Source organism: Megalobrama amblycephala, linkage group LG10 (assembly GCF_018812025.1).
Source record: "Megalobrama amblycephala isolate DHTTF-2021 linkage group LG10, ASM1881202v1, whole genome shotgun sequence".
NCBI classification, from domain to species: Eukaryota; Metazoa; Chordata; class Actinopteri; order Cypriniformes; family Xenocyprididae; genus Megalobrama; species Megalobrama amblycephala.
The window spans coordinates 7,586,244-7,612,789 of record NC_063053.1 but is presented as its reverse complement, the minus strand read 5'-3'; the positions used below and the strand labels follow the sequence as shown (position 1 = coordinate 7,612,789).

The window sequence follows — 26,546 nt, the reverse complement described above, 5'->3', positions numbered from 1 at the left end:
ATATACCTGACCCGACTTCCAAGTTGCTCTTTGCAGAAATTAAGTTTTATTTACTCCTCACAACAGAGTGAGTCCCTGAACAGAAAGGCACATACACATTTAAACCTTACAGTTGAGTAAAAATCAATGTCACTCAAGTCTTTTCAATGTGGTTTGTTCTGGTGATTGGTTTATAATGATCTGAGCTAATCAAGTGACTGTTAGTTCGTCTGTTTTAAGTAAGTGACTTGAGCATCCTTAGTCTGCATCTTCTGTCCATTTCTAAAACCAGTACATAAATCATTTTCATCACAATGCACATCAAGGAATTTATTTGGTTAAATGTGTTTCCATCATAGTTTATGCGCATGTTTTCTTAGAATTTTCTGAGAATTTATGCGCATCTTGGCATTTCTATCCAGCAGTTTTTTTATATGATATCACAAATTGCACATAAACATACAGTATGTGGATGGAAACATAGCTAATGAAACAGATTTTGTTGTCTCAATTTTACTTACTGATCATACTTTGACTTAATATTATTACTGTCTTCTGACTGCATTGGCTCAAGAAAATATGAAAAAAAATAAATGAGCACTGTTTTCAGGCAAAACCCATCACATGATTCGCCATGAGCATTGCACGTGGCCTATGTGTCTATTATGTGTGTGCATATTTGTGTGTGAGAGAGAGAATGAATGGCACTCTATATATGTTAAGTCTCCATGTGCGTGTCGTACCCTTATCTGTGTTTGACGAGTCACACAGGCAATTCAGTAGTTTGACAGTTTGGATGTTTGTCTTATTCATTTTTGATTTAGGCAATGAGAATTGTTTTCACTAAGTCATTGTGTTGATTAAGACTTCATTCCCGGCCATTTTTGAGTCTAACTGTTTATTTAGTTATGTTGGCTTGAAAAAGCCAACATAAAACATGCTGGCAACATACTAAAAGATGTGAACAACATGCTAAATCATGCTAGCAACGTGATAAAACTTGCTACCAATGTGATAAACATGATAGCAACATGTTTAAATCATGCTAGAAATGAGTTAATTAATGCTAACAATGTGCACAAACATGTTAAAACATGCTATCAAAATGCTAAAACATATTAGCAAAATGCTAAAACATACTAGCAATGTGCTAAAACATGCTAGAAACATGTTAGTGTTTTGGGAAGACATGCTAGCAACATGTTAAAAAGGCTTGCAACATGCTAATACGTGCTAACAATGAATTAAAACATGCAAAATGTAAAATAATGTTAGACAGATGTTAAGACATGTTAACAACATGATAAGTCATGCTAGGAAGCTTATAAAACTTTCAAACAGGTTTTGTTAAGCCAACATAAATGTTTGTCCCAATGTACTTTACTTTCTAGTTGCTGTTGAAAACAGTATTGCTGTTTGTGATTTAGCTCTAATTATCCAACTTTATGAAGTGGTGTTTTAAGACCCTTTGCCAATAAGGAACTGTGAGAATATATATAACTGCCCGTACTTTTGTGTGCGTTCCTGTAAATGTTAGAGCATTGATCTGGGGTTCCCAGGGAATGCATGACATAATGAAATGTATGGCTTGAATGCAGCACAAGTCAATTTTGATAACAGTCTCTGCCAAATGCGAAATGACATTGTAACTAATCACAACATTTTGCCATTTATGCACGTAGTTGCTAGCTTTGTTCAGTCTGAAATGTTTTGAACTTGGAAAAAAGTCACACAATTGTTTCACTCTCACCCAATTATATAATCGTTGCTGTCAATTGTGAGTGTTTGGGTCTGTTCTCTAATATCTGTCTGTTAGTAGTTGTCTGTCAGGGACAGGGATGATGACGGGATTACACCAGATTGAGGTCTGTAAACATATCCGTCATTTCCCTAAAATTTAGGCCAGCGTTCAGCCAGGGTCACATCTGCCATAGTTACGTAGTCAGACTTTAGTCAGCTTGTCATCAGTGTCTGGATGCAAGCGAGTGGTTTGTGGGCTAAATATCTATTACGCTTGGGATTGTGTGTCTTTATCTTTAAAGGGTTGATGGGAAAGGCCATCTGTAATTATGTAATTAACTACATAAGCAGGGTTGTTGTGTGTGCATCCATCTGCCAATGGATGTCACATGATAGGTAAAGTGGAAATAAGTGCAAGAGGAAATGTAGATGCTTATGAAATATTCACTTCAGGGATATAATTCACTCTCTGTTCAATGTATGATAAACAACAATGAGTATTTTAGTTACATATACACTACCGTTCAAATGTTTGGGGTCAGTGAGACTTTTTTTTTTTCTTCTGAATAATACTTTTAGTCAGCAAGGATGCATTAAATTGACACTTTAACATTAATTGAACATTAAACTGTTCTTTTGGACTTTCTGTTCATCAAAGAATCCTGAAATTACCGTTTCCTCCAAAATATAAAGCAGCACAACTATTTTCAACATTGATGATAATAAGAAATGTTTCTTGAGCAGCAAATCAGCATATTAAAATGATTTCCAAAGGATCATGTGACATTGAAGAGTAGAGTAATGATGCTGAAAATTCAGCTTTGCCATCACAGGAATAAATTACATTTTCAAATCAAGAGGAAAACAGTTATTTTAATAATGTTTCACAAAATTATTGTTTTACTTTATTTTGAATTAAATAAATGTAGCCTTGGTGAGCAAAACCAAGAGACTTCGTCCAAGAACATTAAAATATCATACCCGTCCCAAACTTGTAGCATATACAGTACTATAAGGATTCAGCTAAATTGCTTATTTATAATATATTAAATTAATATTTTGAACTAGAATTGTCACCAATAAAGTATAATTTTTCATCTAATATAAGTTTTCTTTTTCTAAAATCAATCATATTTTGGACTCCAAAAGAAATTTCAGAATAGTTCAGTTTAAGGTTTGTTACATTTTATATTGTTACATTCCCTCTTGAACAGTTTAAATCCAGTCTGTTTGGGTGTATTAGGAATTAAGAAAGAGGCTTTCCAGACAAGAAGATCAGGATCAGCCTGCATCCACACCTACTATCAGGTCAAAAGTTAACAAACATGTAACACTGGTGCTGCCAAACTGGATCAGATGATCCTGATAGTTGGTGTGGGTAAGACTTACATGTGGTTGTAAACAAGAAGTTTATCTATTGCAACAATAATTACTTCAAGAAAGCAACATGCTGGGTAATTTGTGATCCAGTATGAGAGATCAGGTGCTACTTTTGCGTAATCCTCTTTGTGTTTTTGCTACGTCTTTCTTTAATTAACATTATTGAACAAAATGACCCCTGGGCTAGAAGCGATCACATACCACATCTCACAGCCTGTGCCGCAACATGTCTCCTTCATCACTGTAGAATAGTCATAACAATCATAAGTGATGTGTGTTTTGTTTACTTTTCAGACCGTGGCTTTTGCTGAGAGTTAAACTATGCAGGGTTTGTGATTGAGATTAAATCTCAATAACTTCATGTCTGTTCATTTTAACATCAGCAGGCCTTTTGTGATCATGTTTGTTCCATTCCTAATTATAAGACTTTCATACAAAAAAAAAAAAAAATCTGCTGGGTGTGCACATCTGCCAACCAGCTGTGACACTTCCAACCACACCGACATCCCATGAGCTATCGGTTCAAAATGTTTCACCTATGATTGCATGTCGTTTTTTGGAATGCCTCAGAGATGGAGCTACTGCCGTGTGCTTGTGAATGGCAAGGGGGCTGCTTGGCTTGGCACAGACGAGGAAGAGGGAAATCAGGGGAAAACAAAGTAAGAGGGCTGTTGGTTCAGTTAGGTCTGGTTTTAATCTCGTCTGACAGCACACTGAGGCCAGGCAGGATGCTGAGGTAACGCTTCAGAATACAGTGGCTTCAGTTTTTGTCACACGTCCTGATTTGCTTTCAAGAAGTGTTTTGACCACATCGGAAGTTCAGGTATTACTAAACACTGATCGGGTCATGGGTCATGATCATGGGTTTTTCTGTAGCTGGAGGATTTGTGTCTCCAGTCCCAAAGGTAGATACAGCAGCCCATCCTCCCCTGGGTTCTGCTTTGTGTTACAGGCAAACAATATATATCTCCCTGAATGGGAAAACTCCAGTTTCTCAGAAAACCATGATGGCTTTCTCTTCTCCAGGAAGTGTTTATTTGGATTGAGTATGCTTATCAAGATGGTAACCTCAAGTTCTACATTTTTTTTTTTTTAAACTGTGGCCTACAACAAATGTTTTATATTGCTGGTTTTGTTCACAGATGATTTGCATTGAACACCGGATGTTCTTTACTAATTCCATGTGCTATAATGTCCTGATCCAATTGGCGATGCAAAGAATAAATTACTTTGACATCTGTGTAACTATAAATTCTCATTGTATTTGTATTGTTGGCTTCTTGTCAAATCCTCCAGACATTGAGAAGTAAGGGTATAGCAAATATTATAACAGACCCCCACCCCACATCATAACATGCTGTGTTACTTTTAGAATTGACCAAATTTGTCTTCCTCATTCTTTGAGACATAATCGTTCTATTTTAAGAGGTTTATTTATCTTGGCTGCATTGGGATGGAAAAGAAATGCCTCGAAATGATGACTTTTAAAATTATCAGTAGACTCTGCCGAGTGGTTGCTTTGGCTGTGAGCTGAATGAACACGCAAGGGATAAATGATAGCACTCATCCACCTTACAGCAAATCCGTTAGGGTGAACGGCACACAGGGGAATTAATATTCATGACCCCAGCCGTGCATGGCAGTTGTGTGTGCTGAAATGTTAATAGGAAGCACACTTCAAACTTTTTTTTTTTTTTGGATTGCTTCCCCTGCTGAAAAGGGATCAGTATCCCTTAACATTGGTAAATAACATGTTGTAGAACAATACCTGTAAGTATCCATCTCATGTCAAGCATGCAATGCATGTATCGGCTAAATCCAATCTCAGAATGTTCACTCATACATTGTAGTTCTCTGATAAGAACTTGGAGTCAATGACTTCCTACTAATGACATCGTTTCAGATAGGGTTGTCAAAAGAACGGACTTCGGTACCAAGTCATTACTGAAATAAATTTTAAAAAAATGTGATGATACTAGCATTTCCAACTAGCATTTTGAGGGCTGTTGAGCAGATTCTTAAACACCTCTGATTGGCCATTATGTTCACAAACTCAACAGATATGTCTGTTATTGGCTACAATGATCAACGCTTCAAAAAAAAAGTTGTAAATGGACATCTTTGATGCTCTTCAACAAGCTCTTCCACAGATACACACAGGAGTGTTTTAAAGCAGGCATCTATCAGCGGATACAGTAGATAGACGTCTGCTTTCAAACGCTCCCAGTAAGGCAGAGTGGCTGATGACCGATATACAAATATATGTATGTGTATAATAAATAAATAAATAAATATGTGTGTGTATTTATATATATGTATATGTATGATACCATGCAATGTAATTAAAAGGGTAGTAAATAACACATGCATAACAATAAAAGTAATGTTTACTTTACATAATGTTTTACTAAAATATTAAATAAAAAATAACTTAATTACATCTGCCACTTCTCAACTTAAATTATATTGTAGTATTTTTTTTTTCCAAATAAATTAAATTAAATAAATCATAAATTAAAAACATACTATATGGATGGAAATGAAGCAGACACTGCAAACAGTGTTGCCAACTTAGCGACTTTGTCGCTAGATTTAGCGACTTTTCAGACCCCTTTAGCGACTATTTTTCAAAAAAGCGCCTAGCGACAAATCTAGAGACTTTTTGGACAAATCTCAGTAACTTTCTAAATGTCACCAGCACTGTCCTGTGAGTGCGAGGTCTTGCTTTCCCGCTTCCGTCACACCCCTCTCAGCGTCTACTCTGTTCATTGAGTGGCTGAGAGGAGCAGCAGCACATTCCGTTGAGTGCACGGCATCTGACAGACGTGAATGAGCGAGATACACACGAGCACAGTGTTGTCACAGACCAAACACTATTTCTGATTCTCCTTTGTTTTATATTTAAAGAATTTAATTTTAACGTTTTGATTTCCATTTTTCTCGTGTGCTTATCACTTATATTAGCTACTCACTATCACAGAGCTTTAGTTCATCCAGTTTCCGAACTCTCTGAATTCATGTAATTTACATATATAAAAAAATGTAGTCATTCACTATATCATACTCGTTCTGTTGCCTGACAAAAAAAAAAAAAAAAAATATATATATATATATATATATATATATATATATATATATATATATATATATATATATATATATATATATATATATATATATATATATATATTAAACACATTAGGAAGGCAGAATGCAACCGACGTGATGACATCACAAATATGCTAATTGACGCATGACATCATCTAGCGACATTTAGCGACTTTTTGGGCAGGCTTTAGCTACTTTCCTTTGAAAATAGTTAGCAACACTGACTGCAAAAGAGAACTCAAATCGGTACTCAAACACTGTGAGAAAGTCACTTTTCTGACTGTGCAAATACTGAATTGACTTCTCTTTCACCTCTTCTTGCACTCGAATGGACAAATTCACACAAAATTATGTCATAATGCCCTTCTTTGAGAGTATCCTTGAACACACGGTCAGTTATGTCTTAAATGAACATAAACAGTTAAAAATTATAAATAAAATGCATGTCACACTATATATTCGATCCGTGCATTAGGCCTTAAAGTGACAGCAGCCTAATATTCCTGCTGCAGTCTGTTTATAATGTTAATCAAAGAACAAGGAAACATATCACTCAACTGCTCTTAACCGAATGTTTTTGTGACTTTTAATAAGGATTAATCTATATTTATTTAATTTATGCAGTGAAGACTATGCAGTGTTATTTTACATTTGATTACTTTATTCAATTTATTCAAATTCTGTACCTAAATCTTACTGTTAGACCAACCTAAAAATCCTGAAAAGCACTGCTTATTTCATTTTTATGTTTGTTCTATTGTATTTATTGCTCATAATTTGATTATTTGTTCTTATGTTATTACTGACTGTTTACTTGTCTTTAATAATATTTGAAATTGATATTACTTAGGCTATTAGTCTTTGCTGTGGTATCAAAATTGGAATTGAGAATTGTGAAATTAAATTTGGTGTCATAATCTTATTTATTAAGGTTGCATGGGTCTAACATAATGAAAACAATAATTATTTTAATTTTCTTCTTATTATTATTATTTATTATTATTATTTCTTTTTTTGTGGTGGGGCCATTGAAACTTTTTGCAGGGCAAGTAAAAATTTGGACCACTGGCCCAACTGAGCCAGTAGAAAAAATCCTTAGCGTTTAACACTTCACTGTAAACACGATCGACCACTAGTGTCACACTAAGCCAGCAGTTGCATGTGACTAAACCTCTTTAACACTCAGGCAGAATGTTTCCTTCCTCACATATGTTACTTTGAGAATAAATGGAACTTCCATTTATATATTAAGTAAAGGTTAAACACAGTACTGCATTGTCAGTGGGCTGAATCTGTCCAGACTGTCCACTTCGGTTGTGTTGCGCTGTGAGACAGGTTAGCAAAAGGTATAAAACTGATCTCTCAATTTTGTTCTGAAGCTACTACACTGCTCAAGGAAACATCACTGAAGACCAAAGCTAGTAAATGGTGTAGTTTACAAACCACGTTCATTTAAATTTTTGAACCAAGTTTTCAGTGTGATTGATTAGCTTAGGCTAATCAGTTAGCTTGTTGACAGCAAGTTCCCCGTAGGATACAAGGTTTGCAAACAGGAAATTACATTAAACAATTTTTTTAAGGAATTTACAGTGCCAGGGTCTCTAATTAAGGACCAAATTCTGCCTTAATCAAGGGCTCTCTTGTTGGTGCAAGAATGCAAGTTGATGGCCTGAATATAATGTGTACGGCAATTTGGCAATTTTTTGAGTCCTTTTATTATTCGTACTAGTGCATCTTTTGTTTTTCTATGATATGTCTTTCATTGCTTTTCCAGAGCCCTTGCCAAATACTACTCGATTAGCCAAAGAACTAAGCTGATATGGTTGCCATGATATCAGCTTGTATCACCTTGACATCTAATGCCAAAGTCAAGAGCATCTGGCCTCTGATGTTCTCACTGAGCATCTGGTTCATGATGTGTCAGGAAAGGTTACTTTTTCAACATTTGATCTTAAATCCTCCAAATTTCCAATCACAGTAATATCTATAAAGACTTGGGCAATTAAAACATTATCAGAGGTGCACACACATTTTATGTTTTAACAGCCTCTTAAATGTTCAGATATAAGTATACCTATGTCTATAATAATAATAATATATATATATATATATATATATATATATATATATATATATATATATATATATATGATATATTTTAGCTATGTCTCATCATGATCTCCCCAGCTTGGGCTTCAAAACTCCTGGCTTTTACACTTTGTGTTTATCATTATGAAAAACAAAACCAAACATGTCAAATAGACTGACTGTAACATAGGAGAGGCTGGATCCTAATGCAAGCTGTATTTTAATAAAACAAGGCAAAACATATGCTACATCCTTGCAGAGACAATAACCCATTGGACCTTTATCACAGAGGAATAGATTACCAGAAGTGCTCGTCGAAGCAGTGCATTCTTCCGGTTATGAATATTTTTAATGTGATGTTAACACCTAGTTCAATAAACGCCTCTTAAAATAAGCATCCGCTATGTACAGGATATATCTTGAGAAAGCCGTGGCTTGTAAACATGATTATTTCACCACACGGTGTCAGTGCTCGTCTGAACTAGTAACGACAACGCTGCAGTGTGTGAGAGACTTGATGAATGAGATCAGAATTAACATATTTATTCATTTGAATTAAATATTTTAGTCATTATGCTGCATCATTTTTCATTGAAAATCATTTCACTGTATGCAATTCACAACATTTGTCAAAATTCATAATTAATATTCAAAGCAGTCGCGCTGTCAATGCATTTCTGATTACTTAACACATCATTAAATGTCTTTAAGGCTGTTAAGGCGCATTCATTCATTTTTTTAAATATAGCTCTTATGAAAACTAACCATAAATTCATTTAAATATGTAAATTCAACAGGTATGAAATACGATCAGTAAGAGAAAAACACTGTTAATAAAAAGACAAGCACTGGACTGCGGCAGGTTAGTTGGGTAATACATTTATTTATTATTCAGAATGCACATTTAAAGGTGATAGAGAGGATTTTTTCGTCGACTGAGAATCCAAAGACTGTTACTAAGTTTTTGAAATGAGCGCATGCGTAAGAACAACCCTCCTCCTTCACAGCTCATTTCAAAGGAACGCCTCCCAAAACTGGTGCACGAGTATCGGAACACGAGTGTTTACCACCGGCATTCGCTGTGTCGTGTTAGTGGATTCATTATGTCGGACTCAACGCAGGTAACTCATAATCTGCAGTTGTTACTCCTGTCTCCTGACAAAAACATTGCATGCGGCGCCTGTGGAGTGTGGAAAGTTACTGGAGAGCGCAGCCGCGCACGTCTCTCACAAAGAACGTCATGGCAGTGATTGACAAGCCAGAGGGCCAATCCGCGCACGTCTCTCACAAGGAACGTCACGGCAGTGATTGACAAGCCAGAGGGCCAATCATCGCGTAAACGATTGGCTGATGTTTTTAAGGCCCTACCTCATGCACAGATGATGTATATTAATATTATTACTTTCAGTGCACCTAATAATAAATAAATAGTCTTTTATCAGTTAGTAAAGACAGTTTCAAGTAATATTGCAAAAAATGTTTAAAACAAAACATCCTCTTTAGCACCTTTAAGGGAAATATATTTATAGGAACATTTTAGCAGGTTGAAGATATGAGATGTAAACGTCCTCAGTTTGGAAATGCATAGGTCTCACAAACGTACGCGCCGTGTATTATTTTTAAAGAATGATCTTCATCCCGCCGTATCAGTCTCACCCATGCTTTCTTCTATTCTCGTTGTGTCGGGAAATCGTGAAAACTGGGGTAAGGGTGTCATTGTTTAGAAGAATTACAGCCGCCAGTTCACTGCAGTAACACAGGTGAGAGAATTCAGCCATTAGTTTTGATTGCCTTGCAATGGGACCAGAAATAGCAATACACTATGTAGGGTGTAGCGATACACTTCCTATTTCCTTACCGGAAATAGGAAGTGTGATAAAGGTCTGTTGAAAAACACAGCTTATATACGCCAGGTTAACAATGTAATGATGCACAGGTGGATGTAATCATTGACGATGAGTCCAGGCAAAGGATTATGGGGGAGGAAGTCCATGACGGAGTGGCAATGGTCCTGGGTGGAGTGCCATCTGGTGACTATCAAGGGCACTCCAGCTGGTGATCGTGACACTGACACATTGATTATCAAAAATGCTTCTATCTTTTTATTAGTTTTCTGTTTTATCGCTATGGAGAGAATACCTAACCAACATACTGTATGTTTTATCTCTGTATGACTGGTACTTTTTCAGTCAATCTACATCAGAAGAAAATACCAATCACTCACACTCATGCCGTTTCTGACCATTTTGGTGCCCGACAGGTGAGATCCCTACTGGTGCCCCTATACTTCATCGGCTCTCTGGCTTTCTAGTTTTTGGAGGCTTTAATGCAATTCAAGATGGCATACTTGCTGCCATTCAGGTCCATGCATACAGTAAATGATTCAGCCTTGAGTTGGCAATTTCCCTCTTTTACTCTCCATTCCAGATGCAGCTGCATGTCAAATTAAATTAAACTAAATTAAATTAAACTAAAAGAAACTAAGTGGTGAGTCATTGATATACCAGTTCAAGCCTGCTAACATAACCAACATAACTATAGTGAATTCATTTGGCTGTCATTCTTTCCGTTTCAGTGTTTGATTTAACTCTGTTTAGGTGACCTTTTTGAAATCAAGAACTATATTTACCTCATTATACCAAGTTTGAAAACTTAAATTCAGCAAGTAAATTGGTCTCTTCCCAGCATTTGTTAAATTAAAACATAAATTAAAACTGTGAAGTCGCCAATGTACTAGCATTATAGCAAATTCATTTTAATAATGTGTCATTTAATTAATAATATTATGAACTTTTTAATGGCTGTGTACTTAGTGAGTATAGAATTCAACAGCGGTCACAGATGTGTGTTTTGAAACGTGGCTCATGCAGTCAGATTCTAGAGCTGTTATTATAAAAAAACTATTGAGAATAAGGTAGGATGATGTTAATATTATGTTCATGTATTTAAATCTCCAGTGAAAAGTTTGAGAGATTTTCCTGGAGCTTGTGGGCAGGGTCTGTAATGATGTGCCTGTGTAGGATTGGCAGGAGCTAGCATGAGTGTTTGTGAGCCAGGCGAGTGAGTATAGCTGGTAGGAGGCTGAAGTGTAAGAAAGTGAGCAAACGAATCGTGAAATATCAGTATGAGTGAATGCCTCTGCATCAGCCCTCTCTCTGACCAGTGTGTATCATCAGTATCATCTCTGATCTTCATCAACACCTTGTATTGCTGCCATCAGACTCTTAAACAACAGAAATCAAGTCCAGAACATCATCTGACACCATCAGCCACCTCTGTGCACATAGTGATGCATCATGACACAGTGAAAGGCTTTTTACATTATTTTATTTGGGCCACGGACATCTGATTGCACCTGCATCTGTACAGTTTTTGGAAGTGAAAAAGTACAATTCATCTTAGAATTTAAAGTCAAAAACCATAAATCGACATTCCCTGAATTCTCTGTGGCAGCTCACTTTTTATTTATTTTTTTCAATGTAATAACCGTTTCTTCTTAGTTTTTTTATCAGTTATGTACAGTAGTTCATCTTATGTTGTTAAATGAATGTTTATTGCATTATTTTAGTGTTGAGTGTTACCATGATTGTGTTTTGTATTTGTATTAGGCTTAAAATCTGCACCTTCTATGTATTAGTATTTACTGCAGCTTGTGGAAAAGCTATGTAATGCACAACTTTGAGTCATCATGTGGCTTTCTCTTTACCATCTGTGTTATTATAGTGGTTGTCAGTTTATTATAAAGGTAAAAAAATAAAATAGCAGAATTTAGTAAGCTTGTTCAAGTCCAAACTTAACAGCATTCAGCATGTCTCGTCTTAAAATATCTCATCACATACAAGCAAACCTAAGATTAATGTCAGTACTGAAAATGGGAAGTCTTAAACTGTTTTACACTACCACATTAGTTGCCATGGAGGAGTATGGTAGTACTGGAAAATTTCTCTACAGTCCTCACGACTTTACAGTTGAATAGTGATTTAAATTTCAATGTCAGCCCTCTGAGGAAGCGAATGGACTGAATCATGCAGTTTCTTTTGAGGAGTCCCAGGTGTTCTTCGACTATTCACTCAAGCTAATCCTTCCCTAAGAGGTTTTAGTTTGTGATATGAATCATCATACCTTAAAATAAAGTCATGACACAAGCACAATGATGGTGATCAGGCAACTGCCCTTGTGTTATATTTGTAATTACAGAAGCCAAGTCCATCTGTTGAATTGTCCTTGCTGGACTTTGTTGGGTCTCCCTTTGTTTTTTCCCTTGTTATCTGTGGGCATGGCAAACCACCAGTTAGTCTTCCTGTGTTCACACACACTTCCCTCCTGACTGAGGAAATCTTGGGGAACAAAACTATCTGCTCTGAATGAGATATAGCAAAACTACTACTGAGATGTTTTAATACATATTTTTTGTTGTCTTGTTTGCAGAAATGAATACCACTTGCATTATATTCAAAAACTGATGTGTAGGATATATGAGGACGGCATTAGCAGCAAGTTTACTAATTTGATGGCCAGAAATTAGCTTTTTCTTTACCATTATTTGAATTCATTAGGTGAACACACTTTCTAAGGCTTTCTCACACTGCATATAAACCGCACATATTAGCCTGCTCCAGGGGTCATTCAATGAAGGATTGCATGTGCTCAATAAATACATTGTTTTTTTGCTTCTTGGTGCCTTTTGGAATTAGGATTCTCTCCTCTTGCTCAGCCTGACTTTTCCTGTCATTTGGAGGTTAATTTAAAGGGTTAGTTCACCCAAAAATGAAAATTCTGTCATTAATTACTCATCCTCGTGTGGTTCCACATCCGTAAGACCTTCGTTCATCTTCGGAAAACAAATGAAGATATTTTTAATTAAATCTGAGAGCTTTCTGTCCTTCCATAAAGAGATCTAACACAATTACCACTTTCAAGGTCCAGAAAGATAGGAACGACTTCATTAAAGGACTCGTGAATCCAGTGGTTTAACCTCAACTTTATGAAGTGACGTGAGTGCTTTGTTTGGGCAAAAAAACATAATTTACCACGTTATTAACGAAAATATTGATATGCAACACGCATTCACGAGAGCATCGGAACACATGCGTGTTGTGTTTAGACTCGTGGGTCAACTCAATGGGCATGCGCGAGTGTTCGCGAGAGCACCACGTTTTGTGTTCACACGAGAGCTGACATTGTTGTGTAAACATGCTATGGTTAATATTATTTTGCAGGGCTCCAGACTGCTCCTAAAACTGTTGCATTTGCGACTAAAAATATTAATTTGCGAGTGATATTTTTGCTGAGGTCACCATTGGCAACTATACAGATTCACACGTTATGACTGTAAAATATGTTTGTTATTTGCGTGTTCTGTGCCCAGTAGCCTATCACATCATTTGTTCTGTTGACGTAATTAAATGAGATGCTGCATGTGAAAGTTTCACTGAGTCAAAGTGCCAAAATATGAACGGGTAGGGAAAAATATCACACCCCAAACAGACGCCAAAGAACTAGCGTTCATGAAAGCCGACTGTGTTGTCGCCTCGTGATGGCTCGAGAATCAATAATTCACTCTATGCGGGGGCTGTTTCACTGCATTATGTGAGAAAGAGGTGGTCTTTATAAAAGAAGAACGTTTTGGGAAACACATATTAACATAAAGGTGCAGCTTAAAGTATAATTTAAGAGCGACGTAGAGTTAAAAAGGTTTCGGTAAATCCAGCCCTGGGCCTTGAAAGTGGTAGTTGCTTTGGATCTCTTTTGATGGGACAGAAACTTCTCGGATTTCATTAAAAATATCTTCATTTGTGTTCCGAAGATGAACGAAAGTCTTACGGATATGACATGAGGGGAGTGATAAATGATAGAATTTTCATTTTTGGGTGAACTAACCCTTTAATGTGTATAACTTGATTGGTCATACACAATAAAGGGTTCATTTACAGGTGACACCTTGACAGTCGACCCAGTGCAGTGGTGTAGGGGCTGTTTGCCAGCACTTTATAGATGGGCTGCTTGTGCCTAATGAGGGCTGGGCAGCTTTTAAAAGCTCACCATATGGACAAGTTTCTGCAATTGGCAATCAAGTACATGTGAGGGAAGACCAAGGATGGGAGAGTTTTGGGAAATGTTTTTGAGCCAAAAATGAAAGTTCTGTCATCATTTACTCACCTTCTTGTCTTACCAAACATGTATTAAGTTTTTTTGTCTGTGGAAGATAAAAGGAGAAATTCAGCAGAATGTCCAAGTTGCTCTTTTCCATACAGTGAAAGTGGATAGAGTCAGCGGTGATCACTGTACAGGTTTGGAACAACCTAAAACCAAGTAAATCAATTTACATTTTTGGGTGAACTATCCCTATAAGAAAATATATTAAACTCAGATTTTTTGTAAGGCAAATGATTTGTCAACGGGTAGGATGAAACATGCTAGGATTAATATTTGTATTAGTCACAAGAAGATTTTACATGTAAAATGCACTGTCACTTGTACCATTATCTTGCTTTCAGCAGTCGTCAGAATATTAACCAGATTCAGCTTTTATGTCCATTGTCAATGAGAATACCACAACTCTATTGTCCGTTGATGCAAGCGTGAAGAAAACTGTCTCAAGGCAGCTGACTCACTGCACGACTCAAACCGATTTCCATCAGCCACCTCACTTGTTATCAAACAAAGCACTGCAACAATACTCAGCCATCACAGGACACAGCAGGCAGACTTATTATGGATGGCTGCTTTAGACACATGCTCACAGAGAGACGGTCAGTCTATTATGCAGGTTACACTTTGGAGTGAAGTTTTATCTAGAGTGAGGATTAGTTGAAATGTCTTAGTTTAGACCCGCATGGACTAGATTCACTTTCAGCTAAGCAAAAAGAAATAAATAAAAAAAGTACAGTAGTGATCAATGTAGATTTGTTGCTATTAATTTTAAAAAAGGAAGGGGTCACCTTCATAGAAACTAAGTAATCCAGACAGACCAGTTTAACATTCAACGGCCATTAATTCAAAATATAACCTGTCTTACCACCTTTAGTTACTGCAAACAGTCATTTTATGTTGACTCAACAAGACAGACACAAGATACTGTATTTTTCAGTGAAAAAATGCACTCTCTCTCGGTCTCTCTCTCTCTCTCTCTCTATATATATATATACACAGTGGGTACGGAAAGTATTCAGACCCCCTTAAATTTTTCACTCTTTGTTATATTGCAGCCATTTGCTAAAATCATTTAAGTTCATTTTTTTTCCTCATTAATGTACACACAACACCCCATATTGACAGAAAAACACAGAATTGTTGACATTTTTGCAGATTTATTAAAAAAGAAAAACTGAAATATCACATGGTCCTAAGTATTCAGATACTTTGCTGTGACACTCATATATTTAACTCAGGTGCTGTCCATTTCTTCTGATCATCCTTGAGATGGTTCTACACCTTCATTTGAGTCCAGCTGTGTTTGATTATACTGATTGGACTTGATTAGGAAAGCCACACACCTGTCTATATAAGACCTTACAGCTCACAGTGCATGTCAGAGCAAATGAGAATCATGAGGTCAAAGGAACAGAGGACAGAATTGTGGCAAGGCACAGATCTGGCCAAGGTTACAAAAAAATTTCTGCTGCACTTAAGGTTTCTAAGAGCACAGTGGCCTCCATAATCCTTACATGGAAGACGTTTGGGATGACCAGAACCCTTCCTAGAGCTGGCCATCCGGCCAAACTGAGCTATTGGGGGAGAAGAGCCTTGGTGAGAGAGGTAAAGAAGAACCCAAAGATCACTGTGGCTGAGCTCCAGAGATGCAGTCGGGAGATGGGAGAAAGTTGTAGAAAGTCAACCATCACTGCAGCCCTCCACCAGTCGGGGCTTTATGGCAGATCGGCCTGACGGAAGCCTCTCCTCAGTGCAAGACACATGAAAGCCCGCATGAAGTTTGCTAAAAAACATCTGAAGGACTCCAAGATGGTGAGAAATAAGATTCTCTGGTCTGATGAGACCATGATGAGACCTGATGAGACCTTTTTGGCCTTAATTCTCAGCGGTATGTGTGGAGAAAACCAGGCACCGCTCATCACCTGTCCAATACAGTCCCAACAGTGAAGCATGGTGGTGGCAGCATCATGCTGTGGGGGTGTTTTTCAGCTGCAGGGACAGGACGACTGGTTGCAATCGAGGGAAAGATGAATGCGGCCAAGTACAGGGATATCCTAGACGAAAACCTTCTCCAGAGTGCTCAGGACCTCAGACTGGGCCGAAGGTTTACCTTCCAACAAGACAATGACCCTAAGCACACAGCTAAAATAATGAAGGAGTGGCTTCACAACAACTTTGTGACTGTTCTTGAATGGCCCAGCCAGAGCCCTGACTTAAACCCAATTGAGCATCTCTGGAGAGACCTAAAAATGACTGTCCACCAACGTTTACCATCAAACCTGACAGAACTGGAAAGGATCTGCAAGGAGGAATGGCAGAGGATCCCCAAATCCAGGTGTGAAAAACTTGTTGCATCTTTCCCAAAAAGACTCATGGCTCTATTAGATCAAAAGGGTGCTTCTACTAAATACTGAGCAAAGGGTCTGAATACTTAGGACCATGTGATATTTCAGTTTTTCTTTTTTAATAAATCTGCAAAAATGTCAACAATTCTGTGTTTTTCTGTCAATATGGGGTGCTGCGTGTACATTAATGAGGAAAAAAAATGAACTTAAATGATTTTAGCAAATGGCTGCAATAGAACAGAGTGAAAATTTAAGGGGGTCTGAATACTTTCCGTACCCACTGTATATACAGTCAAACCAAAAAATATTCAGGCACTAGATATAATTTTTTTTTACTAGTGCTGGACACTATAGTTCATTTATGTAAGTGAGGATAGCAAAATAAAGTAAACTGTGACATATTATACCCAAAAATTCTTCATACAGTGCACGTCCAGTAAAATTGATAAAAGTTTGGGACCAAAAATTATTCAGACACTTTGACCTGACCATGTTTTGCTTAAGTTATCTGACATAATTAAGATTAATCTGACACAGTTTAACTCTGAGATCTTGTCATTTTATTACCATCTTTTTAAACTATAGTGAATAAACTAATAATGAATGAAATGTTCAAGGTGTCTGAATAAATTTAGGTTTGACTGTGTATATATATATATATATATATATATATATATATATATATATATTAGTAATTCTAAAACAATGTATGTACACAGAAATGCTTTAATAGTTAATTATATCAAAGATACAGTTGCATTTGTATCGGCCGACTCCCTGGTGTTTGTATTCAATAGCTGCGCTTGTGCTAAAAGTAGCTCTTTCGTTCCCTTGTCCTCATCTGACCTCCTCAGCCATATGTTTGTGTGTAGAAGTTGGTGTGTGCCGGCAGACTGGGCTGAACAGCACATCGTGTGACAGCTGCAGTGCAGCGGTGGAGGGTCTGCGGCTGCGCTGTCACATCCACTCTAAACGCGTCTCCATGGAGAGACAGAGAGCGTGACTGCTTGCCCTGAGGCGTCTGACATCCTCACAGAAAAAGGAGAGCGTGACGCGCCTTGCTGTGACGTCATTTTAAAAACAGCTGTGTGGCACCACGCTTAGTCATATGTAATTCGGCTTTGTTCCTCGTGTTATTTTTAACATGTTATCCTTGTTGCATTGCATCATGGATGGGCTAAGCTGTTTTATATTTGTATTTAGAATATTTTTATTCTAGATTTATTTTAACGTAAAAATAGAGGTAAATGCCCTATAAATATAACAGGTTAATGTATCAAGTTATGTGTGATATTTATTGGTTTTTTTAAATTCTTATTTAAAACATAAATGTGATGTTTGCAGCTTTTGTGATTGGAAAAACTTTAGACTAATAAATACATAAATATAAAAAATATACAGTACAATTCAAACTATTTTTAAATTATTATTTATTATTATATTTACTATTATTATTTAAATTATATAAAGACCCTTTGCAAAGACCCTTTTCTTATCGTTATATTATAATAAATAATATATTAAATATAATTAATATATTTATAATGTCTTTCTACATATAAGATTGTTGAAAGATGATGTACAATTCAAATAAATATTTAAAAATACAATTCTAACCATTTTAATTAGATTATTATGTATTATTTTTAATTATTATTAATCCATTTCTAAATGATATATTTAGAAATAAATTAGAATTAGTTATTCCACATAATGCACCGTTGATATAATAAGATCAAAATACCTCCTATAATGTGCCTGGGAACTTTTGTGTGCTTCTAAAAATAGCGAGTTTGCTAGCAAAGAGCCTTTTTCCTCCCTCCTCCGCTGGCTTTGAACTCCAGTCCGGTGTCGTGAGTGTCCGAACCACAGCTTAACGCTCTCCCTCGTGCGTACTTGTAGAGTAAGAAACCACATAGGGGATCCTTTGTTTAGGAGGGTCTAGGCATGGCTGATACATTTACAAGCCGCTAGAGTCCCTACGCGATTGGCTGACGGGCTGCTGTCTGCGTCTGCGAGAGGCATGCGTCGGGTGTCTGCGGCAGCGGCTGTCCAAAGTCTCTCTCCTCTGCACTGATCATGCAAACCTGTGCTGCTCGCGCTGCATCTGCCACTACGGCCACTTATTCTTCTGAAGCTGAGGGAGGCAAGATGGCTACCTTTTAGGATTATGCTGCCCAAAATTGAGGGTCTGCCTCTGAGGAATGAGAAGGTACAACCCCAGACTGGCTTTTAATGGCTATTGTCTCAAACAGATGCTCCGAGGAGAGTGTGTGCGCTGGGATCTTTGTGCGCTCGTGTGTGTGTGTGTGTGTGTGTGTGTGTGTGTGTGTTTATGCTCTTGTTGTCAGTGCTGCATCAGTAATGTGGCTCAGCTAATGTTTTGGTTCTTCTTTCAGATAGGGTGCAATGATATTTCCAAACCACGGGAAAAAAAACGAGGTTCTAAGGTAATAGACCCCTATGTTTTGGTTTGCTTTGCTTAAGTTTTTAGGCACAGAACATTTTTTGTGCTCTCCAGTTCTTTTGATGCAGCATCCGAAATCAGTGTCTTAAGAGTTTAATCTTGGCTGAAGGGGCAGCCATGAGTGTGTGTTCACCTGCGCCGTGAGTTTTTTCTCTGTAGTAAAGTTCTGAAACAGGAAAGCAGCAGCGTATGAATGAAGAAACCTCATAACTTCAGAGAAACTACACACGCGCTCCAGGAAGGAAGCGTGCGTTTTTAGAATTCGCGTAATAGCGAGAGCTCGGCGCTGTGAAAAAGAGTGCACACAAAGCGGTTTGAGCAAAACTACTGGCCTTTGATGTGTTCAAAGGGGGTTCGTAACTGAGCAACACGGCATAAAGATGCACTTTCGGGCTTTCGGAATGATGGTTAACTTTTTTTGGGTACCTGCTAAATTATAAAGACGTGATAAAAGATGCTGTTTTGCGGCGTGTGTAATATTTCTACCCTTCGTGCTATTCTCTCATAGCTGTGTTTTGTGGTTTTGATTGAGCGTGTGGTGTGGAAGCTCTTGGGTGAGATACGCGGGATGTCAGGTCTCTCCTCCTCTCGCTCCGTTTGGGTTGGAAACTCCCCTCCTGCTATAACTTTCCCTGGTAACGCTTCCTAAGGGAGGCTTCTTAGGATTTTGGCAGTACGTGCGCTGTTGCTAGGGGTGTGTGTGTGTCTGGGGGAGCTGTTACTACAATGAAAAGGAGACAGAGTCAAGTGTGACTTTTTTTGAGTTTTCAAGGCTTCAGACACAACAAATCAAGAACAAAGCTGCAGAGGCACTGCTGTGAGAGACTAACGTTTGACGTGCTGAGAATGAGCAAACTGTCCCTCTTGATGTCTGATGATGTTTTCAATAAAAAGCACATTTTGTACTGTGTGTTTTAGGATGTTGTAATGTACGGTTGTTTTTGACCCAAATGACTTTAAAAGAAGTATGCAGCCGTCTGAAGAGATTTGTTCACTTTCTTGATACACATTCCTGCTTTATTTATAAACATAAAAGTTTTGCACACTGTTACCATGATACTGTAATTTGAGCAGTTGGTTGTTGTAGGTCTGCTTATAATCAGTCCCAGACGTATCTGTGGAGTTTTTTTCACATTTTCTGCTGAATTTTCTGTGGATTTAAATGGATTAAAAGATGAAATGTGTTAACAGAGGTGAGAGTACTACACCCTTATTAGTAGCTGAATTGAATTTACCAAAATTTTGTTATTTAACTTAATTATATTTATTAAACATTATAGTTAATAAACTAATACATGTTTATAAAACGGTTAGTTCCTGTCCTTGATTCTGATTGGTCAATAGCTGTGTATCACTACACAGCACCCTTAGCAACCACTCTTAGCAACGTAAACTGTATGTTCTCAATTGATATTGTATGTTCTCAATTGAAGCTTACTATATTATGTAGATGAGTATTGTAAGAAAAAGATAGAGCGAGCAAGTTTATTACTTGCATTCAGATTTAGCATTATCATTCAGTTCAGTCCTATGTTCATAATAAAAAATATGTTTGAATGTCCGATGTATTATCCTGTCCTTTTAACAGCTAAGGGGTTTTCCCGTGACTGACAGCGCTAGTCAAAGCATTTGTTCACAACAATTCAGTCTTTTCAATGTAAAAGTCTTCGCTACTGACTGACACACTCATAAAGACAGTCTTTGCCGCCATCTAATGGCGTAATAATGTAACTTCTGTTGCTGTTCACGGTCAGGGACTATTTTTTTCCAGCGGAAGGAAGGCTTTTATTGAGTTTACATTATGAAAGACATATTTTTGCCTTTAATATTTGTATTGTGTGGTAACCGTTTTATAAAAGCAATAAGGTACTCGAGGCTAGTGACTTATCTGATGAGCACGTGAACACAGTGGCCAGTCAGAGGTGTTTATGAATCCGCTCAACGGCGCTCAAAGCGTCACGTTTTTAAAATTTCAGTACCGACTTGGTACGGAAGTTGGTAATTTTGACAACACTAATTGTTGCCATTTAATATACAAGCAATTAATTGCTGCCATTTAATATACAAGCAATAAGCCACCCAAAGCAGTGAATTACAGTGATTTTACCATGGTTCTTTACCCATCACTGTAATGCACAGCCTCAAGTGGCTTATTGCTTTAATCAAGCAATGTTACATTTTGCCATGGTTATTTCAGATACAGCAGATAACTCCCTATGGCACATTTTCACTTTTTATATTACATTGTCTAGTCAACAAGGCAAAAAGATGTCACAGTATTTCATTTGACCTGTAATTAGTTTGCTCCAATTCTTTTGACGCTCTGTTACAGTGTCTATCTATCATCTATCTTTATTATCCATCTACAAAATTCTGGTTTTAACTGCAAGCTTTTCCTAGAAAATGACTGAAAACTCAGGAGCTCAGGTCTGTCAGTGCTTGTCTTTCCTGTCGTTTACTTTGCAAGTTTACCCAGAATTTGCACAAACAAATGACATCTAATTTGCAGCCTTCATGTCTGTAGAGTCTCCTTTTCATTGTGTTTTCAAAGTGTTGCTCATGTTCTACTGAATTAAACCTCAGATGATCAGCAGATAAGAGCAGGTTGCTGATAAAAACAAAAATTTGGGCTTCTGCAATGCAGGAAGCTAAAGATCTAAACATTTACACGGGCCTCCCATTAAGTCCCCATCCAAACTACTTTGTTATTGAAAGGAGTTTTACTCAGCATCTGATGCTGACCGCTTTTGTTTCAGTACTGGATGGAAACATCAGAGGAGCCGATTACCATTCTCTTCCTATTCCCCCCAGTAATAACAGTTGCAGCGGCTGCCAAGTTATTGCCTCACTGTTGTTTCGACCCCTCTATTGCATCAGCCCTCTTCTGGCATAAGTGTTAATGATACATGAAGGAGTTTTCCTGAATACTACGTTGTTGGTGCTGCTGAAATTATTTACACACTGCACTGAGAGACAAATTTAACTTTCCTAAATACAAAAAAAAAAAACCCTATGAAAACCACAGTTCCTCACAAAGTGACTGACTGACTCCTGCAAGTATTTAATCATCTCATGCACACTGCTTTACGCGGGTAGTAAAATTGTGTTTTATTAGCGGTACTTAGGCTACAGTAAGGCAGGCGTGCTGTGAAGACTCTCACACGCTGTTTTTTTTCTCTTCATTGCCTCTTTTTTTTATTTTCTTGTATAGAAAAACAATTATGAGGCTATAATGAGCGTTTCCAATAATGTTCACATTGTGGTATATATAAATTAAACCTGGTATTAAAATACGTTTTGGTCGATCGGCTCACAAGTAGACGAGGGAGACACATTCCCGTTGACACCTGGTGTTTTAATCCTTCTCTTTTGTCCACTTTTGACCACTTCTGTCCTGATTTCTTCGAGGGGAGGGTCTATGGGTGGGTAAATGTATGGGCCTTTTCGGATCTTTCGATATAATGGATGAAATAAGCTTGCACAATTTACATACGAACGTGAAAGGAGAAAACATACAGAGCAGCAGCTATCAATTCTGTTCTGACAGCCGCAAAACCACGCAGAACGCTGTGAGTGTGTGTTAGAAATCAGGAATGGTGAGAGAACATTGTGCTTGGTATGTTTTTTGTCTTCAAACCAACGTCTGGCTAACACGCTTCCCATAATGTTTACGCGTCAGGTCAGTTGGTGGAGAGTAGGCGGTCTACGCTATGAAAGCAATCTGGTCGAATGCGTTTTGGAAGTGGTTGTAAGTGGACAAGCTCAAAACATTTTAGACCCCGTTTACACCTGTATTTAGCGTCGCCAAACATGTAATCTGATCAACCAAAACGCATCTTAATACTGGGTGTAAACAGGGCCACAAAGATCATGGGTTCGATTCCCATGGAATGCATGAACTGGTAAAATGTACATCTTGAATGCATATCTTGCATATTGTGATGAACCTAAACACCCTTAAGAACACAAAACGCAGTCAACAAACATATTCACATAAGGCATACTGAAAGAAATGACAAAATAAAAACTTTCATTGCACATTAAAGCTACAATATGTACATTTTGGCTTTCTAGCAGTTAATGGATATGATGTAACGGGTCTAAAATATAAATGATTATTATAGGTTTATCAAAGTATATTTGGGTAATGTAGCCATGGTTTGGAACATGTTTTTTTTTTCGTACTCTCTCGTTAATAAAATTTTGTTATTTTTTATTTAAAAATTGCATAGTTTAACTTAAAAAATAATAATAAAATCATTTTACAAAAAATGCAGTTAATCATGTCCTTTGACCTGTATATAAATTCTTCAGCAAATGTTGTTATTATGGTGAATTAATTAATCAGCATATTGTGAATATTAGAGAAATGCATATTAACAATGATAGGACAGAGTTGATCAGTTATAGGATGTTCATTTGCTAATGTAAACTATATTCTTGTGAGTAAATTGGGCTTTCTATTACCTCAAGAATGTATTAAGTTTAAGACAGTGATGTCTTTTGTAAACTTGTTTCAGTGGACATTTTGCATTTCTTTTATTGTAATATGATGAATTAAAGGAACACTCCACTTTTTTTGAAAATAGGCTCATTTTCCAACTCTACTAGAGTTAAACAGTTGAGTTTTACCATTTTCAAATCCAAAATTTGTGATTTTCTAGGCATGTGATTTTCTAAGCATCTCGCTCAAAAATGACCAAAGAGTTTCGATATTTTTCCTATTTAAAAAATGAAAATGAAAAGGTGCGATTTTCTAGGCCGATATGACTAGGAACTCTCATTCTGGCGTGATAATCAATAATTCATTTTTTAAATAGGAAAAATATTGAAACTCTGGTCATTTTTGGGCAAGATGCTAATGGTCTAATCAGATACAATGAACTATGCTAAGCTATGCTAAAAGTGGTATCGCCAGACACGGAGATTGGCTGAACTGTTTAACTCTAGGGGAGTTGGAAAATGTGCCTATTTTCAAAAAAAGTGGAGTGTTCCTTTAAATGTTACTTTTGTTTTTGAGTTGTTTTCATGTTTTGTTTAATCACCCCAAGTTCTGTGCCATGATCCACTGTGGCACCAGCTGTCATAAGTTACAATGACCAGTTGCAGTATGTATTGCTTCACACCACAGCCAAAACATGCTGAAGCATCTCTATATTTTTCCACTGCAGGTTGAGTCAGAGGCAAACTCAGTAAATGGCACAAGCTCAGAGCAGATGGAGGAGACCTGTACGGCACCAGAGGAAGAGGCACATTACATATCCTTAACACACAATGTTCCACCTGATGTTCACACGCCTCTCCAGCATGGCTTGTTACCAGCACCTCCTGGAAAGGATCCCAGGACCACTGATGTACTTCTCCCTTACACCATCTCTCTAACCTCTCATAATGGTGCTGAACACATGAAACCAAACACTGAGAGACATGTGGATCCCACCGAGCCACATGCCACATTCCATAGATCTACATTTAATAAAAGTCACGAACCTGAGGCAGTTCAAGAACAGACCATTCCTCTGAAGAAGATCAAACTGGAGGAGCAATGGGTTGAGATTGATGACCAGCCCTCAAAGCACTTAGAATCTAGCGAGTGCTATGAGGATGCTTTATCTACACTAGCAGCTGTGGTCTGCTTCTCCAGTACAGAAAGGAAAAGTCTAGAGGAGAGGCTTTTTGGGCCTCAGGCCTCAGATATGTGTTTAAAAACTGAGCCGAAAGAAGAACCATATCAGTGTCAGTTAAATCAAGGAGAAAGTCCAGAAGAACCTCCTCAGAATGATAACATTGCACTATCTTTACCCAGTGTTCAGTCTCTGGTCCAGCATAGGAATATTAGCGTTGATCAGGCTATAGCTATTGAGGCCTTGACCCAACTGGCAGCTACCCCACAAACAGTGCCCTGTGAAACTGAAAACCACAGTCAGGACGCTCAGCGAGAAACGTCTACATACTCTGCTTCAAGCAACCACATACCTCTTCAAGAGGCTAAACCAGTTTCAGATGTTTTCTCTAACAAGGTCTCGGTAATCAGTTCATCATTGCACCAGACTTCTGTCATCCGCAGCCCTCCAAACTGGCCAGCCAACTTCACCCAAAGTCAAAGTGAGCGCTGTGCCTCTACTCCAAGAAAACTTTCCTTGAAGGATCTTCTGGTGGCCAGCTCAGAATGTGAAAAGCTATCATATACCACGGAAAACCGAAGAAACGGCCAAGCACTTTGTAAAGCTGACAGGTTAGAAGGCACTTTTAAGAAGTATAAGCATGGAGAAGCGACTCCCATCTCGAGAAAGAGGGACGAGGAGGAAGTTGCGGCTCAATTGGTGCAGCTTGCTTTCATGATTGAATCGAGGCAGATGCAAGTCTCGGAAAACAGTCCCCCAAAAGGTATGCCTACTCAGACAATGAAATACAATCATAATTATTTGGGGCAGCACTTGAAAAAGCAAAGGAAACCTAAAATGACACCATCAAAACCTAGGATGTCTAAGAAGAAAGCTGCCGAGATTGATGGCAATCATTGTAGGATTCCGTTGGCCAAGAGGACGCCCAACAGGAAAACCCCACTCAAGGCCACGATTCAGAAAGCCATTTTACAACAAAAGATGAGGTTCCAGCACAAGAGGAGTCCGTTTCTTCCACAAGCTCAGATAGACCTGAAAAAATACATTGCCGAGGCTCATCACGAGAACAGGCAACTCTTATACTACAACAACTCTCTGAAAAAAGAGCACTTGGACATTGTAGGTTCTGGTAAGCAGAACGGCTATCACTTTAAATATGAACATGGAGCTCAAAGTCATTCTTTACCGCCACCAAACGGACTCTTTCACAATCATACAAATGACCATCTTGGTGCTAGCCAGTGGCCGAAGCATGAATGTGAACAACAAATGATTTCTCAGGTATCGAAAAACTACGATGTGCTAAATCATGGTGCTAAACAACAACCTCAGCAAACCATGGCCAGTGAACCCTGTAAAGACTTGCCGCAAAGCCCAGGGATGTACCATAAAGCAAACGGCTTAAATGATCATCAGCACTTGCACACGAATCAAAATGGGCTTTACAAAGTGGAGAAGTCTGGAGGTGTTACGGTGTTGTCCACATCCAACGTGCATTTGGAGAATGGTGACGTGGCGTACGCTGGAGAACAGACTCCCACCAAGCACACGCTCAACAACTTTTTGGATTCTCCAATGAGGTTCTTGGACACACCAACCAAGAATCTCCTCAACACCCCCTCTAAACAATCCACAGAGCTGCCCTCCTGTGACTGTGTCGGT

At 37.9% G+C, this 26,546-nt stretch overlaps 1 protein-coding gene across 4 annotated transcripts in view; it reads left to right on the top strand.

Moving 5' to 3' along the window:
* The window catches only part of tet1 (tet methylcytosine dioxygenase 1), a 53,624-nt gene that overhangs the window by 7,151 nt on the left and 19,927 nt on the right, over positions 1-26,546 (top strand). For 2 of the 4 annotated variants that reach the window (XM_048204266.1, XM_048204265.1), the window contains exon 3: positions 24,432-26,544. In XM_048204266.1, the coding sequence (XP_048060223.1) occupies positions 24,432-26,544 (2,113 nt within the window). Of the gene's footprint in view, positions 1-18,500; positions 19,006-19,192; positions 19,244-24,431; positions 26,545-26,546 lie in introns of those variants that run through there. The other 2 variants (XM_048204268.1, XM_048204269.1) reach the window with 2 other exon arrangements.